The following is an 18843-nucleotide window of genomic DNA, read 5'->3' as shown; positions in this document are numbered from 1 at the left end:
AAACTCTAGCTCACATGGCCCTTAAATGTAAATTGTATGATGATCTCTGCCAACAATTTCTAGACCATCTATGTATTCCAACATGGAAACCAGAGACGGAGGTTATGCGTTTCTTATTACAGGGGAGAGACCAGGAGCTCACCAAGACAGTAGCTAAGATCCTCGATTTGATTTTTTTGTCGCCAAAGTACACTACAGGATCCTGCTCTTGCTGGAGACCCACAGAGATGAGGCGGATTGCTCGCCTCTTCTGCCCTTTGGCGGGTGACTGTGCCGTTGGGGTAGCGATGAGATCGCACTGGCCTATCTATTCTGAATCTATTCTGCATGTTCTTGTTGTTGTTTAGTCGTTTAGTCGTGTCTGCCTCTTCGTGACCCCATGGACCAGAGCACGCCAGGAACTCCTGTCTTCCACTGCCTCCCGTGGTTTGGTCAAACTCATGCTGGTAGCTTCAAGAACACTGTTCCACTATCTCGTCCTCTGTCGTCCCCTTCTCCTTGTGCCCTCCATCTTTCCCAACATCAGGGTCTTTTCCAGGGAGTCTTCTCTTCTCATGAGGTGGCCAAAGTCTTGGAGCCTCAGCTTCAGGATCTGTCCTTCCAGGGAGCACTCAGGGCTGATTTCCTTCAGAATGGAGAGGTTTGATCTTCTTGCAGTCCATGGGACTCTCAAGAGTCTCCTCCAGCACCAGAATTCAAAAGCATCAACTCTTCGGCGATCAGCCTTCTTTATGGTCCAGCTCTCACTTCCATACATCACTACTGGGAAAACCATAGCTTTAACTATACGGACCTTTGTTGGCAAGGTGATGTCTCTGCTTTTTAAGATGCTGTCTAGGTTTGTCATTGCTTTTCTTCTTTATGTTCTTGTGATGCCAATAAAGGTTACTTGACTTGACAGGTATGTAAATTTAATAAATTATTATTATTAGTAGTAGTAGTACCCCACCCATTTGACTGGGTTGCCGCAGCCACACTGGGCAGCTCCCAATAGAATAGAAAAGAACCTCTGACCTTTGAGATTTTATAAAAAATCTATAAAGATTATGCCTTTCATCGGAATAGCTATTCATTCACTCTTTTTTTCCTTCATACGCCACAGTTGTACAGATACGAATTTAATAATGTGTGACCAAAATAGTTTGTTTGATGAAAAATGTTCCCACTTATATCTGGAAAACAACATTATCTAAGCTTTTGTTTTTCGGCACCTGTGATTACATTTCCGCTTCTTTTGTTACGTTCCATATTATGACTAGTTTTTAACGCTTCTCCCCTATACAGTGGTACCTTGGGGTACATACGCTTCAGGTTACAGACTCCGCTAACCCAGAAATAGTAGCTCAGGTTCAGAACTTTGCTTCAGGATGAGAACAGAAATCGTGCTCCGGCACCACAGCAGCAGGAGGCCCCATTAGCTAAAGTGGTACCTCAGATTAAGAACAGTTTCAGGTTAAGAACGGACCTCCGGAACGAATTAAGTTCTTAACCCGAGGTACCACTGAACTCATTGAGTCTGACAAGCGCCTCCATTGTGAATGACATGCGCCACCGCTGGCACAGTGCTTCTTCGGTAAATGGGCACACAAAGCGGAAAGTCCTTTAGTGAAACGGCGCTGTGGGTTAAACCACTGAGCCTAGGACTTGCCGATCAGAAGGTTGGCGGTTCAAATCCCCGCGATGAGGTGAGCTCCCATTGCTCGGTCCCTGCTTCTGCCCACCTAGCAGTTTGAAAGCACGTCAGAGTGCAAGTAGATAAACAGGTACCACTCCGGCGGGAAGGTAAACGGCATTTCCATGTGCTGCTCTGGTTCGCCAGAAGCGGCTTAGTCATGCTGGCCACATACCCGGAAGCTGTACGCCGGCTCCCTCGGCCAGTAAAGCGAGATGAGCGCCGCAACCCCAGAGTCGTTCACGACTGGACCTAACCGTCAGGGGATCCCTTTACCTTTACCTAGGTATACATTTTGGTAATACCGAGGTATATATGTATTTTTTTTTCTAGCTTGATCAAAATTACTTATTATTTCATAACAGGTAGATAGTTTTTTTTATTATTATTTTTTATTGGTTTTAATTCATTTTGCTACATCCAACATTAAAACAAGTGAAGAAATAAACATACATAACACATACATACAAAAAAGGAGTACATAAATAAAAGAAATAATAATAAAAAAAACAAAAGAAAAAACATCACCTAACATAAAACACCAACTAACTAACTTACTTTAACTAAATAACTAAATAACACACAACATTAATTGACTTCCCTTCATCTCAGAATATATTATATGATTTTTTATCTGCAGTTTCTTTTCCTCGAAAGACTCTTTACGTCACACGTGTTACGTCACACCTACTGTGATTTTTAGATTTTTTACCTCTGTTTCCATGTATGTCATAAATTTGTTCCATTCTTTATTAAACTTTATGTCTTTTTGATTTCTTATTTTCTGTGTCATTTTTGCCAGTTCTAAATAATCAAATAGTTTGGTTTGCCATTCGTTTATAGTTGGGATCCCATAACAGGTAGATAGTTAAAGAGCTTAGGCGGCTTCAGTGCCGGGCGCCCCCCCAAAATCAGCGCCCAGATGCCCCGCACCCCTTGCACCCCCGGGTAAGGATGGCCCTGGCTTGGGATCTGTTTACCTATGAGATCGTCTCCTGCTCTGGAGGGCTGGACTCAAACCAACAGTTTCCAGTAATAAGAAAGGCGATTCCGATGCAACATCAGGAAAAGCTTTCTGACAGTAAGAGCTGTTCAACAGTGGAACGGTCTCCGTTGGAAGATGGTTGTCAGGGACTCAGGAGCAGGAGCACAGGGGAGAGAGGAATTGGAGAGCGAAGGGGAAGAATCCGAGGGCAGCGTAGGGGAGTATGACAGTGGCCCGAGAGATTCCATGAGCTTCTCCAGCGAATCAGAAGATTCCCAGAAGGGGGCGCCGATGGTCAGGGCAAGGGGGGTCCCAGGGGGGACGCACCAGAAACAAGGAGCCAGCGGGGAACCCCAAAGCAGCAGCGGGGGATCAGGACCAGTTTCCCCACCAGAGCGTAGTGGGGGGGAAGAGTCACATGTGTCAGGGCCAGCGTCTCCTCCGGAGGGGAGAGAAAGTGAGTCAGGGCTGACCACGCCTCCAACGGAGGGGAGGTCAGTTGCAGCTAGCCTCCCCGAAGGGGGAAGCAGTGACAGCAGCAGTGAAACGGTCAGGAGGAAAGCTGCTGGCTGGGCGCGCGCGCCAAGTTCAAATGTGCAGGCGCGGGGGACAGCAGGAGACCCGGATGGGGAACCAGCTCCTAAAGCCCGCCGGAGGGAGGGAGAAGGCTCAGGGGATTCAGCGTCAGAAGAGTCTAGAAAGGGCGAGACCCCAACGGACAGGCGGAACCAGAGGCGGAAAGAGCAGAGGAAGAGGTGGAGCAAGGCTAGAATCTTAAATTGGTGTCAGGGGGGAGGAGACTCAGACAGAGCATCAGCGGTCTGACAGTTGAGACGTAGAGCTGCGCGCTGCGGCTCTGGAAGTGAAACTGAACTTCAATAAAGACTTTTATACTTAACAACGAAGCAGCGTTGGTCCTTTGTGAGCTGGGACCTCGGGCAGCTCTGACAATGGTAGACTCTCCTTCCTTGGAGATTTTAAGCAGAGGTTGGGTAGCCAGCCATCTGTCAGCCAAGATTCCTGCATTACAGAGGGTTGGACTAGATGAAACGTGGGGTTCCCTTCCATCTCTAAAGGTAAAGGGTAAAGGGACCCCTGACCGTTAGGTCCAGTCGTGGCTGACTCTGGGGTTTCAGCGCTCATCTCGCTTTATTGGCCGAGGGAGCCGGTGTACAGCTTCCGGGTCATGTGGCCAGCATGACTAAGCCGCTTCTGGCGAACCAGAGCAGCACACGGAAACGCCGTTTGCCTCCCCACCGGAGCAGTTTACCTTCCCGCCGGAGTGGGATTCGAACCATTGACCTTCTGATCGGCAAGTCCTAGGCTCTGTGGTTTAACCCACAGCGCCACCCGTGTCCCTCCTTCCAACTCTACTATTCTATAATTCTACAAGATTGCCTTGCCCCACATGTGACCACTTGACCGGATCATCGGAATTGGCATTTTCCCAAGGGCCACCGAATACCCGTTCTACATCTTGTAGGAACTCAATTGTTTAGCTGGAACTTTGGAACTCTCTGCCTATTGATTCCAGTTAGGTGCCTTCACTGTATTCCTTTCAGTACCTGCTGAGGACGCTCTTATTTAAGACCAGCCTACCCAGGTGTTTAAGGGACGCGGGTGGCGCTGTGGGTTAAACCTTTGGCTCGGAGGGGCTCAGAAGTTGAACATACCTGTGCCCAGAAAATCCCTTATTTTGGCTGCTGATCCCTTATTTTCGAGGCTGCTGGTCCCTTATTTTCAAATCTGTAAGTTGACAGCTATGATCTAAAAACCCATGCATTTCACTGGGGGAATTCCAAATTCAGGTTCTTATGGGATAAGGTGAAAAACCTCTCTCTCCCCCCCCCCCCGCCATTCACGATCCTAAGTTGGGCTCTGTGTTTTCAATTTTACCAAAAACAAACAAACACTATAATCGTCACAGTTTGCCTCAACTTTTCAACCTTTTGCTCCGTGAAGACTTGAGTGTAGGCAAACAGATCTGCCTCCCCCCTCTTGAAAACCAGAGTCCTCGGCTCACAAAACGTCCAGCTTTTTATCTTATTTGGCAGCCGTTTTTCTCGAAGCTTCTTGTGTCCCCTCCTTGACTCCAATCGCTTCCATTTCCCTGCGAGGTATCTGCTAAGAGGAAAGAAAGAGTTGGTGAAGCAACCTTTGTTTTTAGCAAATGATGCCATTTGGTTAAAAAAAAAAAACCACACACACACACACACACACACACACACACGAAACGAGGGGGGGAAACAAACGCGCCCTCCTTCCTCCAGGCTTTTCCTGGACCGGATGCTCAGTATCTCTCTAATTAAAACGGATGGGGCCGAACACCTCCTCCCCAACCACGTATCTCGTTGCTCCCCCATCCCCGGCGGCGCACAAAAGCAAAGCAATTAAAGCCGGCTTTCGGTGGGTTTAAGCTTTCTGCAGATCGCCACCGGGGCGCGGCGTTGGAAATTGAAGCACAAAATACCTTGGAGAGCGACGCCGCGCGGAAGCGAAGTCATCGCGCGCGGCTAGTTAGGGGCGCATAGCCAGAGACATCGATTTATCCGGGGAGAGGGAGGGTGGCGGGGATGGGGGCGAAGAAGAAGCAAGGCTGAAGGCCGGGTTGGATTCCTCGGGTACCGCACATGCAGCCAGTACGTCCTCCGAAGCGCTGCTTCTCGGAGCTAAGGCGTTTGGCACCCGAAAGAGAGGCTTTGTGCGTAAAGCGAGGATGCGCCGCTGGGATTTGGAGAGAACGTTTTGAGCGTCAAAGGCAGTAAGTAGAGAAATTTGCTTCTCTGGGAATAACGGCATGGCGGTGGCTGTGCAAATGCCCCCCCCCCCCGCTTTACCCAGCACAATGATGATGGCAGGGAAGCTGTGAGATGATTCTGTGGGGTACGGAGAGCTCTGCGGCTTTACAGCCGAGCATCTTTGTGGAACTGTCAGAACGGAGACCGCGAGATCTCGCTGGGAGGGAGGAAAAGGTTTGACGGAAGATGCCTTCTAACAGATAACGTGGCACTTGCTTTTACAGCGTTAAGGGAGCTCTCCGCTCCGGGAAAGAATGGTTATAAATCGGCTAGGCTTTTTGTCCAGGGAGACAGACAGCCCGGAAGAAAAGGGAACGATGGAGGAATCAAGGCCGTATTGCGCGACGCGCAGCGCAGCCACGCTGAGCATTTAAGATGGCCCATTTTGGTGCGTTCGAATGCAGCCTTGTTGAGTAATGCCAGTCATCTCCTGCTCAAGCATAGCAGCTTTCTCTAGAGGCAGAGCTCTTCCAGGCTGGTGTGGTCTGCAACATGTCTTTGGCACGAGAATCATAACGTATTAGCGGGGGGCTCGTTCTGTTCTGGGGTGCTTCCCCAATGCTACCCAAAACCACTGCTTTCTGGAGGGGCTGTAGCGCACTCAAGGAGCCCAGAAATAAACCCAAGCATACGTGCTGTGAAAAAGGTGTGCGGTCTTCAGCAGAAAGTCGCAGGGCAGGAAACAAAGGCGTGTGGCTGCCCCAAAACCTTTGCAAGAGCAAACAGTATTGAAAATGGCATTGGGCACAGATTCCCCAAGAGCGTCAGGAGTGCTAATCATCACCAGTGTGCAAAATAATGTCTGGAGGACCCCCAAAGATTCTAGTCCTCATCATCTTTAACAAAGACCCTTTGTTAAATAGGAACGCAGGAAGCTGCCAGACCATCTAGCTAAGCATTGCTACACTTAAAAAAAGGTAAAGGTAAAGGACCCCTGGATGGTTCAGTCCAGTCAAAGGCGACTATGGGGTTGTGGCGCTCATCTCCCTTTCGGGCCGAGGGAGCTGGTGTTTGCTTTCTGGGTCATGTGGCCACATGACTAAACCGCTTCTGGCACAACAGGACACCATGACGGAAACCAGAGTGCACAGAAACGCCGTTTACCTTCCCGCCACAGCGGTACCTATATATCTACTTGCGCTGGTGTGCTTTCGAACTGCTAGATTGGCAGGAGCAGGGACTGAGCAACGGGAGCTCACCCTGTTGCGGGGATTCGAACTGCCGACCTTCTGATCGGAAAGCCCAAGAGGATCAGTGGTTTAGACCACAGCGCCACCCGCGTCTACACTAGCTGGTAGCAAACAGATGAGTCTTTCCCAGCTGTGAACAGTGGTTCGTGCAACATTGCGTTCAATTCCCAGCAAAGCCCAACAATGTAACTGCATTGCTCATATTCAGGTCATGTTCATCTTGCCTTTTTCACTCCTTCCAGCCCTTCTCCAAATCAGTTTTATGTTGTAAGCTCCTTGGGGACAGGGAACTGCCCTTAACTACTTTGTAAAGGAACTCCTGACCATTAGGTCCGGTCGTGACCAACTCTGGGGTTGCGGCGCTCATCTCACTTTACTGGCCGAGGGAGTTGGCGTACAGCTTCTGGGTCTTGTGGCCAGCAGGACTAAGCCGCTTCTGGCGAACCAGAGCACCACGGAAACGCCGTTTACCTTCCCGCCGGAGTGGTACCTATTTATCTACTTGCACTTTGACGTGCTTTCAAACTGCTAGGTTGGCAGGAGCGGGGACCGAGCAACAGGAGCTCACCCCGTCGCAGGGATTCGAACCACCGACCTCTGATCGGCAAGTCCTAGGCTCTGTGGTTTAACCCACAGCGCCACCCACGTCCCTCAAACTACTTTGGTACATCCTTGCTAACTGCTTGCAATGGTTCTCAGCCTTGGGTCCCCAGATGTTTTTGGCCTACAACTCCCATCATCCCTAGCTAGCAGGACCAGTGGTCAGGGATGATGGGAGTTGTAGGCCAAAAAACATCTGGGGACCCAAGGTTGAGAAAGGCTGAGGAGGGTTTCCTTACAATCAAGTGGTATGTAATTTCTGTGAAATAAAATGAACATAAGAAAAGCCTGGTGGATCAGGCCAATGGCTTGTCTAGTCCAGCACCCTGTTATCACAGCAGCCAGGGGGACATGGGTGGCACTGTGGTGTAAACCAAGCCTCTTGTGCTTGCCGATCGGAAGGTTGGCGGTTCGAATCCGTGACGGGGGTGAGCTCCCGTTGCTCTGTTCCAGCTCTGAAAGTATGGTGGACTTTATTGATGTTCAATTATCTCAAGTGGGTCTCAGGGTAAAAAACAACAAGGTTGTGGGACCAGCACAGGAGGTCGGCAAAATGTGGAATGAAAACTGTAGCTGAATTGACACCAAACAAAAATATGTATTGACTTGCATTCTTTGTTGTGTGTCGGAAAGGAAAAGTGGTATAGAAATCTAGTAAATGATAAACTTATTACTGTATTCCAAACGTCGCCTGTGAATGATTTACTTTACCCCAGGGTAATGTAAATGGTTCCCCTCTCTATTATCCCCCGCCAAAAAAAAATATTTGCATCTTCTTTTGCAGACTGAGCTCAACAGCAAGTTAACTTTGCTGTGCTTCTGAATCCTTTATCCGAAGCAACATGGGGACTACAGAGGCCACCCTGCGTATGGAAAACGTGGATGTGAAAGAGGAATGGCAAGATGAGGACTTTCCCAGGTTGGTTCCTGCAGCTGTTTGTTATTTTTAATTTATTTAAGATGCTTTAAGCGGCTCAAGCCCTCCCCATTCAAAAATATGCAAATAGCTGTTGTTATACAAAAAATTGGGGGTTGGCTTTTGCAGCCCAAATCCCCCATTGAGGGATGACCCCTAAGTCCGTGATCACCCTGACCTTATCACTGTGATCCACGTGACGGTCACCTCCAGACTGGATTATTGTAACTCGCTCTACGTGGGACTGCCCTTGAGACTGACCCAGAAACTCCAGCGGGTGCAGAATGCCGCAGCGAGACTCCTTACGGGGTCCTCGCTGCGAGATCACATTCACCCGGTGCTATACCAGCTGCACTGGCTCCCGGTGGAGTACAGGATCAGGTTCAAGGTGCTGGTTTTAACCTTCAAAGCCCTCTACGGCCTAGGACCTCGTACCTACGGGACCGCCTCTCCTGGTATGTCCCACGGAGGAACTTATGGTCTTCAAACAAAAACATCCTGAAAGTCCCAGGCCACAGAGAGTTTAGGCTGGCCTCAACTAGAGCCAGGGCTTTGTCGGCTGTGGCCCCGATCTGGTGCAACGAGAGGGCATGATGGCAGAGGGTCATGGAAGAAGGGAGAATAATGATATTAACAGACAGGATTGCAAGTTGTTTTCATATGCAATGACAGCAGCAAGAATATTATTGGCACAAAGATGGAAGCAAGAAAAACTGCCGACGAAAGAAGAATGGAGGATGAAGCTGATGGACTATGCAGAATTAGATAAATTAACAGGAAGGATTCGAAACCTGCGGGACCAGAGATTCTTAGAGGACTGTAGGAAATATATGAACTACTGTATTTTTCCCTCTATAAGATGCACCAGACCACAAGACGCACATCATTTTTGGAGGAGGAAAACAAGAAAAAAAATATGCAGCCTGCATTCGCTCCATAAGACGCACACACATTTCCCCATACTTTTTAGGAGGGAAAAAGTGAGTCTTAAAGAGCAAAAAATATGGTAATTCTCCCTTGGTCTCCTCGCTGGCCCAAATAGGACTAACTTAGCCAACTAGCCCTGGTGATCATTTAATGTTTATTGGATGGATTTTCCCCCTAAATTGATTTTTGAATTCTGAATTTATTGTTATTCACGTTTTGCTGTATTTTTTGTTGCATCAATTAAGTGTTTTAAATTTGTTGTTAGCTGCCCTGAGCCTGGTTTTCTGAACCGGGAAGGGCGAGTTATAAATAAAAAAAATTATTATTATTATTAAAATGAAATGGGTTCGACGAGGGCGCATGGGCATCGACAGCTGTAATCTAACGTGGCCCAGGGGAGTAAAGACATCACTTCTACGTGGAGAACGCTTCTCACTGAGATGCTATTGATGGCCACAGTGATTCTGTCTTCCTAAGACAGTAGTCTCCCTGTCTAGTGCCAGCTGCCAAGGCAAAATTCACTGCAGCAGATGGAACCAACAAGTCATGCCATCTCCTGTCTTCCTTTCGCCTGCATCATTAGCTGAGTGCTCTGTCTATGAAAGGCGCAGCTGCAGAAGGGACTAAGAAATGCCTTTTTCAGTCACTGGTAAGGCAGGGAAGTGAGAGCTGGACCATAAAGAAGGCTGGTCGCCGAAGAATGGATGCTTTTGAATTCTGATGCTGGAGGAGACTCTTGAGAGTCCCATGGACTGCAAGAAGATCAAACCGATCCATTCTGAAGGAAATCAGCCCTGAGTGCTCACTGGAAGGACAGATCCTGAAGCTGAAGCTCCAAGACTTTGGCCACTTCATGCGAAGAGACTCCCTGCAAAAGACCCTGATGCTGGGAAAGATGGAGGGCACAAGGAGAAGGGGACGACAGAGGATGAGATGGTGGGACAGTGTTCTCGAAGCTACCAGCATGAGTTTGACCAAACTGCGGGAGGCAGTGGAAGACAGGAGTGCCTGGCGTGCTCTGGTCCAGGGGGTCACAAAGAGGCGGACACGACTAAACGACTAAACAACAACAATGCAGGAAAGAGGGATGCAGGTGGCGCTGTGGGTTAAACCACAGAGCCTAGGGCTTGCCGATCAGAAGGTCGGCGGTTCAAATCCCCGCGATGGGGTGAGCTCCCGTTGCTCGGTCCCAACTCCTGCCAACATAGCAGTTTCCGTGCACTGGTCTGGTTCGCCAGAAGCGGCTTAGTCCTGCTGGCCACATGACCCGGAAGCTGTCTGCGGACAAACGCCGGCTCCCTCGGCCAATAAAGCGAGATGAGCGCCGCAACCCCAGAGTCAGCCACGACTGGACCTAACGGTCAGGGGTCCCTTTACCCTTTACCTGTTATTCAGTGGGAAGGCACGGGCATTGCAATGCAGAATATCTCGGGTTCAATCTTGGGCATCTCCACCTATTTATTAACTTATCAAATTCATATCCTGCCTTTCTTCCCCTAGGGGCAAAACATGCCTGTGATTGAGCAAAGGTTAAAAAGAAAAAAAAGGTAAAGGACCCCTGGACAGTTATGTCCAGTCAAAGGCGACTATGGGGTTGAGGGAGCCGGCCTTTGTCCACAGACAGCTTTCCCTGTCGTGTGGCCCGTGCTTTTTTTCTGTGGGTACGCAGGGGTACCCATGTCCCTAAACATTTTGTGAATCTAAGTTTCGCCTCATTGAGGGGCAGTATTTCAATGTGAGTAGGAAAATGAAAGTACAGTGGTACCTTGGGTTATAGATGCTTCAGGTTACAGACGCTTCAGGTTACAGACTCCGCTAACCCAGAAATAGTACCTCGGGTTAAGAACTTCGCTTCAGGATGAGAACAGAAATTGTGCTCCGGCGCCGCCGCGGCAGCAGGAGGCCCCATTAGCTAAAGTGGTGCTTCAGGTTAAGAACAGTTTCAGGTTAAGAACGGACCTCCGGAACGAATTAAGTACATAACCCGAGGTACCACTGTAATGATGTTAATAATAATAATAATATATATAATAATTTAATATTTAATATTTATTATATATTATATATATTATATACAGTCATACCTCATTTTACGTTTGCTTCATGATATATTTTTTCAGGTTGTGTCCCGCATCAACCCAGAAGTACTAGAAAGGGTTACTTCCGGGTTTCGCTGCTCGCTCATGCGCAGAAGTGCTAAATTGCGCTGCGCACCTGCGCAGATACGGCACTTCAGGTTGTGGGCTTTTCATGTTGTGAATGGGCCTCCAGAACGAATCCCCTTCACAACCAGAGGTACCACTGTATATATATATACACTATATATATACTGTATATATATATATATATATATATACAGTGGTACCTCAGGTTACATACGCTTCAGGTTATAGACTCCGCTAACCCAGAAATAGTGCTTCAGGTTAAGAACTTTGCTTCAGGATGAGAACAGAAATCGGGCTCCGGCTGCATGGCGGCAGCAGGAGGCCCCATTAGCTAAAGTGGTGCTTCAGGTTAAGAACAGTTTCAGGTTAAGAACAGACTTCCGGAACGAATTAAGTACTTAACCTGAGATACCACTGTATATATATATAAAATAATTTATAAGCCACATGGTCAGACATTTTTAACGGCCGGATCGGCAGGAAGCCTTTGAGATGGGGTAAACAATGCCTGAGAAAGGGAGGTTTTCCCTTTCTGAAAACCAAAATAAAGCGAATGAGCTCGTGTAATTACGTCAGCACCTCCCGAACGTATGCGCTCATGCGCTTAGCAGATATTAATCCATCTGGCCGCGCAGGTCCCGAGTGGCCAGTACGGCGAGAGGGAATCCAGGCGAGGCAAACCGAGCTGTTTGGCAAAAGCAGGGCTAAATTAACACGTCTTCTAACAAACGGGGTGTGATGGGGGAGAGGACGTTTCCGGCCCCCGACCCCCCCACCAGATGCAAAGGAGATGTGCAGAATGACATGTTCCGGGGAGGCATACAGATGTGGAAAGATCCCACCCAAAAGCAGGTTAAGTGTCTGTCTTGGCCGCCTGAGAGATGCCGGTCCTATTACCAAGCCCGAGTGATGCTCACGGATGCTGGGATGCAGGGAGCATGCTCAGTAGGTTGCTGTGCCGGCAAGATTAAAGGAGGCAGGCACCATAACAGCAGCCGAGAGGGAAGCATCATATGATCAGCGCAGCCCGAAATGGTGACACATGATCAGCTGGGTCGATTCAAGAAAGTCCAGAGGAGAAGAGAGGGGAGGAGAGGGGGAATTGGCAGAAGCGCAGGCCGAGAGAAGCGGCGAAGCTTTTGAGACTGGAAACTGGGAGGTATCGCAGTCAAGAGCCGCACTTAAGGTAAAGGAGAGAAGCCTTTCTCTCCATCCTCTGCATCCATTTATAGCCTTAATCTCCCCTTCCCTATACTGTGCAGAGCCAAGACAGATGCGTTTATTGACGCTGCTGCAGCTTGGATGCTAAAAGCGTAGAGGTCACATTTGCCCCTCTAAATATCCTGCCTGTGTGCTTACGATTTCTCATCTGTGCTTCCCCTTCTACGTTATTGCAGAGATGGGGGTAAAAGGAAAATTGCTGTTTTGTTTTAAAATGAATGCACTTTTGAAACAAGCATATTTCGTAACACACAGCCACTGGTTTAGGAAGGGGAGGGTGGGATTATGCAGTAATCCACGTAATTGCATCATTTATTTTGCTTCTGCCAGCCTTATGCTGAGGCCCAGCGAAAGAAGGGCAGGATAGGTGCTGCCCTTTGTGGCTTTAACTCTATGAGGGCTGGGTGGGGGGTGATTTCTCCACCCTCCTGACCGGTAGAGATTTGGAATCGTTTGGGCTTCATCTTTTAAATATCTCCAGTGCTCAGAACTAGTTTGGTTAACAAAGTTCGCTGAATTAGTTTTCCCCCCAGAATTGCCCAAAAATGTGAATTAAGTTTGCTTTGGGCATAAAACCTTGAACAATTTCGAGTTTGTGTTCATTTTCTTCCATGTCTGTATATGGTTTTTTTTAACCCTTTAGGCTCCAAATGTTGTTGAATTCTCAACTCTCATCAGCCCCTGAAGCCAGCATGCCCAATGGTTAGGGATGATAGGAGCTCATCAGTTTTGTGTTTACTGTATCTGTAAGATACGTCTGGGATTTCCGATACATAGCCGGCGTTCTGCCCTTGTTGTAAACGGTGTCTGGGCGAAAATCGCTGAAATGTCCGGGAAAATCTGGACGTATGGCAGCCCATGTCAGAAGTGTCAGTTTTGGCAAAATTCATTAAAAATAGCTCACAAACTTCTTCCTTTTTTAAAGATTTTGCAAAAAAAAGTTCAACAACTTTGTGTCCATATTTTTACTTTTTGAAATATGGCTGTAAGGTGCACCGATGATGGGGGGGAGGGTTGTTACTATTAATAATTATATACTGTTTATTGTCTTTGATTCTCTCCACCCCCTTCTTTTTCTTTGTAAAATCTGCAGATAAAAATAATAATTTCAGAAAAGGGCGCTGGACACGACCTGAAAGGAAATATATGTGTGTTATCTGGTGTTCACAACGATTTGTTAATTGAAAAAGAAAAGAAAGCGTAAGACTGAGCTGGAAATACTTTTTAAACTTTTTTCTCTCTCTCTCTCTTCTTCCCCCATCTTCCAACCTATAGACCTCTCCCGGAAGAGGCAGGGATGGAGTCACTGGGAAGCCCAGCTGAAGATGTCCTCTGTAAGTACGGGTTCAGCTGGGGCCCTACAGCTCTCTCTCCCAACACAACAGGTTGGAACAAATGAGATATAGATGATAAAATGGACGGAAACTTAAAACTGCAGAGTTGAAGGGACCCCAAAGGTCATCCAGCCCAACCCCGTGCAGTGCTGGAATTTTGAGCGCAAGAGTACAGGATAGCGATTCAGCGAGGCAGGAGGACCACAAGTCAACACACAAACACCAAAGGCGTTTGGGGAGACAGATGGTGTGCTAGATTGTGTCTGGAGGCAGTTGGAGGATGGATGGCAGCTAACAGATTGAGGTTGAATCCAGAGAAGTACTGTTTTGGGGGACAGGAGGCGGGCAGGTGTGGGGGACGCCCTGGTCCTGAATGGGGTCACTGTGCCCCTGAAGGACCAGGTGCGCAGCCTGGGAGTCATTCTGGACTCACAGCTGTCCATGGAGGTGCAGGTTAACTCTGTGTCCAGGGCAGCTGTCTACCAACTCCATCTGGTACACAGGCTGAGACCCTACCTGCCCGCAGACTGTCTCACCAGAGTGGTCCATGCTCTGGTTGTCTCTTGCTTGGACTACTGTGCTCTATGTGGGGCTACCTTGGAAGGTGACTCAGAAACTGCAACTAATCCAGAATGTGGCAGCTAGACTGGTGACTGGGAGCGGCCACCGAGACCATAACACCGGTCTTGAAAGACCTACATTGGCTCCCAGCATGTTTCCAAGCACAATTCAAATTGTTGGTGCTGACCTTTAAAGCCCTAAATGACCTCGGCCCAGTAGACCTGAAGGAGTGTCTCCACCCCCATCATTCTGCCCGGACGCTGAGGTCCAGCGCTGAGGGCCTTCTGGCGGTTCCCTCATTGCGAGAAGCAAAGCTACAGGGAACCAGGCAGAGGGCCTTCTCGGTAGTGGCGCCCGCCCTCCCATCCAGATGTCAAGGGAATAAACAACTATCTGACATTTAGAAGACATCTAAAGGCAGCCCTGTTTAGGGAAGTTTTCAATGTTTAATGCTGTATTATGTTTTTAATATTCTGTTGGGCACTGCCCAGAGTGGCTGGAGAAACCTGGCCAGATGGGCAGGGTATAAATAATAAATTATTATTATTATTGCAGTGGTACCTCTGGTGACGAACTTAATTCATTCCAGAGGTCCGTTCTTAACCTGAAACCGTTCTTAACCTGAGGTACCACTTTAGCTAATGGGGTCTCCCGTGAACTGATGCCGGGGCAAGAAATATGAATTTCTTTTCTTTCTTTCTTGTTATTTATACTTAAACATCATGCAAAGAAGGACTGAATAAAATGAACAAATAATACAGAAACAGAAGCAAATACGAAAGCAAAATTGCAAGGATATAAACATAATAACCTAGTTAGTTAGAAGTCTCTTTATTCCTTTTTCGGTGTTATTTTTCCTTCTTCTTTTTCCTTTTTTAAGGAGAATATAATGTTTTATATTTTTTTATTGTAGTTTAGGGGCAAGAAATATGAATTTCATGCTCCCAGGGTCTGAATTGGAGGTGGCAGACCAAGAACGAGACTTTGGGGTTGTAATGGATAGCTCAGTTAAGACGTTGATTCGCTGTACAAGTTACTTCTGAATTGGCTCTTTCCCCCCTCTTTCCAAATGTAAATCCGCAGCTCCTCCGAACACGTTAAATTTTAGTAACGGGGCTCATCACAAGCGGAAGACACTCGTCGCCCCAGAAATCAACATTTCCTTGGACCAGAGCGAAGGCTCTCTCCTGTCAGACGATTTCCTAGACACCCCGGATGACCTGGACATTAATGTCGATGACATCGAAACCCCCGACGAGACCGATTCTCTTGAGTTCCTGGGGAACGGGAACGAACTGGAATGGGAGGGTAAGTAAGGAATTTTAAAAAACCAACCCTCCACAATATGTTATGCATTTTCATACGGCTTTGAGATGATAGCTGAGGGCAAGAAGGAGCTGAAAAAGTTGCCCCCCCATGCAAATAGGTGGAATATCACCTACAGACGCCCCTCACCCTATTAGTACCCCCTATAGTCCTAAATTAGAGGGACGCGGGTGGCGCTGTGGGTTAAACCACAGAGCCTAGGACTTGCCAATCGGAAGGTCGGCAGTTCGAATCCCCACCACGGGGTGAGCTCTCATTACTCTGTCCCTGGTCCTGCCAACCTAGCAGTTCGAAAGCACGTCAAAGTGCAAGTAGATAAATAGGTACCGCTCCGGCGGGAAGGTAAACGGCATTTCTGTGCACTGCTCTGGTTCGCCAGAAGCGGCTTAGTCCTGCTGGCCACATGACCCGGAAGCTGTACGCCGGCTCCCTCAGCCAATAAAGCAAGATGAGCGCCGCAACCCCAGAGTCGGCCACGACTGGACCTAATGGTCAGGGGTCCCTTTACCTTTATATTCCTAAATACCTGTAGTGATGGGGAAGAAATTTGGTTATTTCTGTGTTTAAAATTGTCCCTGTAGGCTTTCAGGGCCTTCTCCCCTCTGCAGAAGTGGGGAGAATATTAGGGTTGTGGAATTTCACCACAAGATGTGTGGATTGCCAGATTTTCTTTTTCTTTATTCTGCAAAATTTATATTTTGTATAATAGCAAAAGAACATCAGAGTACTTGACAAAAAAAAAAGTTGAAGCAATGAAATGATCATTAAAAAAAAATCTAAAACATACAGAAAGTTGAAACCACAGTAAAACAGATTGAAGCACGTCAAACCTACAAGCTTTCTAAACACCTGGGTAAGGTAAAGGTAAAGGGTCATGTGGCCAGCATGACTAAGCCGCTTCTGGCGAACCAGAGCAGTGCATGGAAACACCATTTACCATCCCGCCGGAGTGAGTGGGTCAGGTACGCGGGTGGTGCTGTGGGTTAAACCACAGAGCCTAGGACTTGCCGATCAGAAGGTTGGTGGTTCAAATCCCCGTGACAGGGTGAGCTCCTGTTGCTCGGTCCCTGCTCCTGCCAACCTAGCAGTTCGAAAGCACTTCAAAGTTCGAGTAGATAAATAGGTACCGCTCCGGCGGGAAGGTAAATGATGTTTCCATGCGCTGCTCTGGTTCGCCAGAAGTGGCTTAGTCCTGCTGGCCACATGACCCGGAAGCTGGACCCTGGCTCCCTCGGCCATTAAAGCGAGATGAGTGCCGCAACTCCAGAGTCGGCTACGACTGGACCTAATGGTCAGGGGTCCCTTTACCTTTAAGGTGCTAGTGGACAATATTTTTATATATTTTATTATATGTCCCTTAATACTCGTCTCCCAAACACTTTCTGTACAATTGAGCCTTGCTAGGGATGGTCTTTGTGAATTCCCCCCTCAGACGACACTCCTGTGGCCACAGCCAAAAACATGCCGGGAGACAGCGCGGACTTATTCGGAGATGGAGCCGTGGAAGGGGGCAGTGCCACAAACGGCCGCCTGTGGAGAACGGTCATCATTGGAGAGCAGGAACACCGAATTGACCTGCAGATGATCAAGCCGTACATGAAAGTGGTGACGCACGGAGGTGAGGAGCCTAAGGGGGGCTTGCATTGGGGGGGGGAGGACTTGTGTCTCTGGGTGTGCAGATGGGACAGTTAAGATGCGCATTTGGCAATATCCAAGCAAGCAGCAGCAGCAGCCAACTCAGCCCAGATACAGTGGTACCTCAGGTTAAGAATTTACCGTATTTTTCGCTCTATAAGACGCACCAGACCACAAGACGCACCTAGTTTTTGGAGGAGGAAAACAAGAAAAAAAATATTCTGAATCTCAGAAGCCAGAACAGCAAGAAGGATCGCTGTGCAGTGAAAGCAGTCATCCCTCTTGCTGTTCTGGATTCTGGGATAGCTGCGCAGCCTGCATTCGCTTCATAAGACGCACACACATTTCCCCTTACTTTTTAGGAGGGAAAAAGTGAGTCTTATAGAGCAAAAAATACGGTAATTTGTTCCAGAGGCCCGTTCTTAACCTGAAACTGTTCTAACCTGAGGTACCACTTTAGCTAATGGCGCCTCCCGCTGCCACCACACGATTTCTGTTCTCATCCTGAAGTTCTTAACCCGAGGTACTAATTCTGGGTTAGCGGAGTCTGTAACCTGAAGCATCTGTAACCCATGGTACCACTGTATTGTTTTCGGAGAACAAGGGGTGAGCAGGTGTGCGGGACTCCCTGGTCCTGAATGGGGCAACTGTGCCCCTGAAGGACCAGGTGCGCAGCCTAGGGGTCATTTGGACTCACAACTGAGACCCTCCCTGCCTGCAGACTGTTACCGTGTTTTGTAAACTGCTTTGAGAAGTTGCGTGCCCCCCAAAGCGGTATATAAATGCCCAGGACAAACAAAAACCAAAACAAACTCCTTTTGCCAGCCCATTCCATGTCCAGCTCAGCTCCCCAACCCACTTTAATTAATTGATATCTGGTTTTATGCATATTGTGTTGTTTTTATAATGTTAACTGCTCTGAGCCCAGCCTTGGCCGGGGACAGCGGGATAGAAATAAATTATTATTATTATTATTATTATTATTATTATTATTATTATTATTACAGTGGTACCTCGGGTTACATTTGCTTCAGGTTACAGACTTCGCTAACCCAGAAATAGTGCTTCAGGTTAAGAACTTTGCTTCAGGATGAGAGCAGAAATCGTGCTCCGGCGGCGTGGCGGCAGTGGGAGGCCCCATTAGCTAAAGTGGTGCTTCAGGTTAAGAACAGTTTCAGGTTAAGAATGGACCTCCGGAACGAATTAAGTACTTAACCCAAGGTAGTAAAGGGTAAAGGGACCCCTGACCATTAGGTCCAGTCGTGGCCGACTCTGGGGTTGCGGCGCTGATCTCGCTTTATTGGCCAAGGGAGCCGGCGTACAGCTTCCGGGTCATATGGCCAGCATGACTAAGCCGCTTCTGGTGAACCAGAGCAGCGCACGGAAACGGCGTCTACCTTCCCGCCGGAGCGGTACCTATTTATCTACTTGCACTTTGACGTGCCTTTGAACTGCTAGGTTGTCAGGAGGTGGGACCGAGTAACGGGAGCTCACCCTGTCGCGGGGATTTGAA

The 18843-nt window shown here is 48.2% G+C and overlaps 1 protein-coding gene across 2 annotated transcripts in view; it reads left to right on the top strand.

Moving 5' to 3' along the window:
* Positions 1-4930: 4930 nt before the first annotated feature.
* Positions 4931-18843, top strand: part of ATCAY (ATCAY kinesin light chain interacting caytaxin) — a 28127-nt gene continuing 14214 nt past the window's right edge. The window contains exons 1-5 of one of the 2 annotated variants that reach the window (XM_083594806.1): positions 4931-5418; positions 8030-8164; positions 13750-13808; positions 15453-15677; positions 17128-17313. In XM_083594806.1, the coding sequence (XP_083450932.1) occupies positions 8088-8164; positions 13750-13808; positions 15453-15677; positions 17128-17313 (547 nt within the window). In that variant the 5' untranslated portion in view covers positions 4931-5418; positions 8030-8087. The remainder of the gene's footprint in view (positions 5419-8029; positions 8165-13749; positions 13809-15452; positions 15678-17127; positions 17314-18843) is intronic. The other variant, XM_083594807.1, reaches the window with a different exon arrangement.

Source organism: Podarcis filfolensis, assembly GCF_964270895.1.
Source record: "Podarcis filfolensis genome assembly, chromosome: 18".
In the NCBI taxonomy this organism is placed as follows: domain Eukaryota; kingdom Metazoa; phylum Chordata; class Lepidosauria; order Squamata; family Lacertidae; genus Podarcis; species Podarcis filfolensis.
This window is presented reverse-complemented; position numbering and strand designations above follow the sequence as displayed.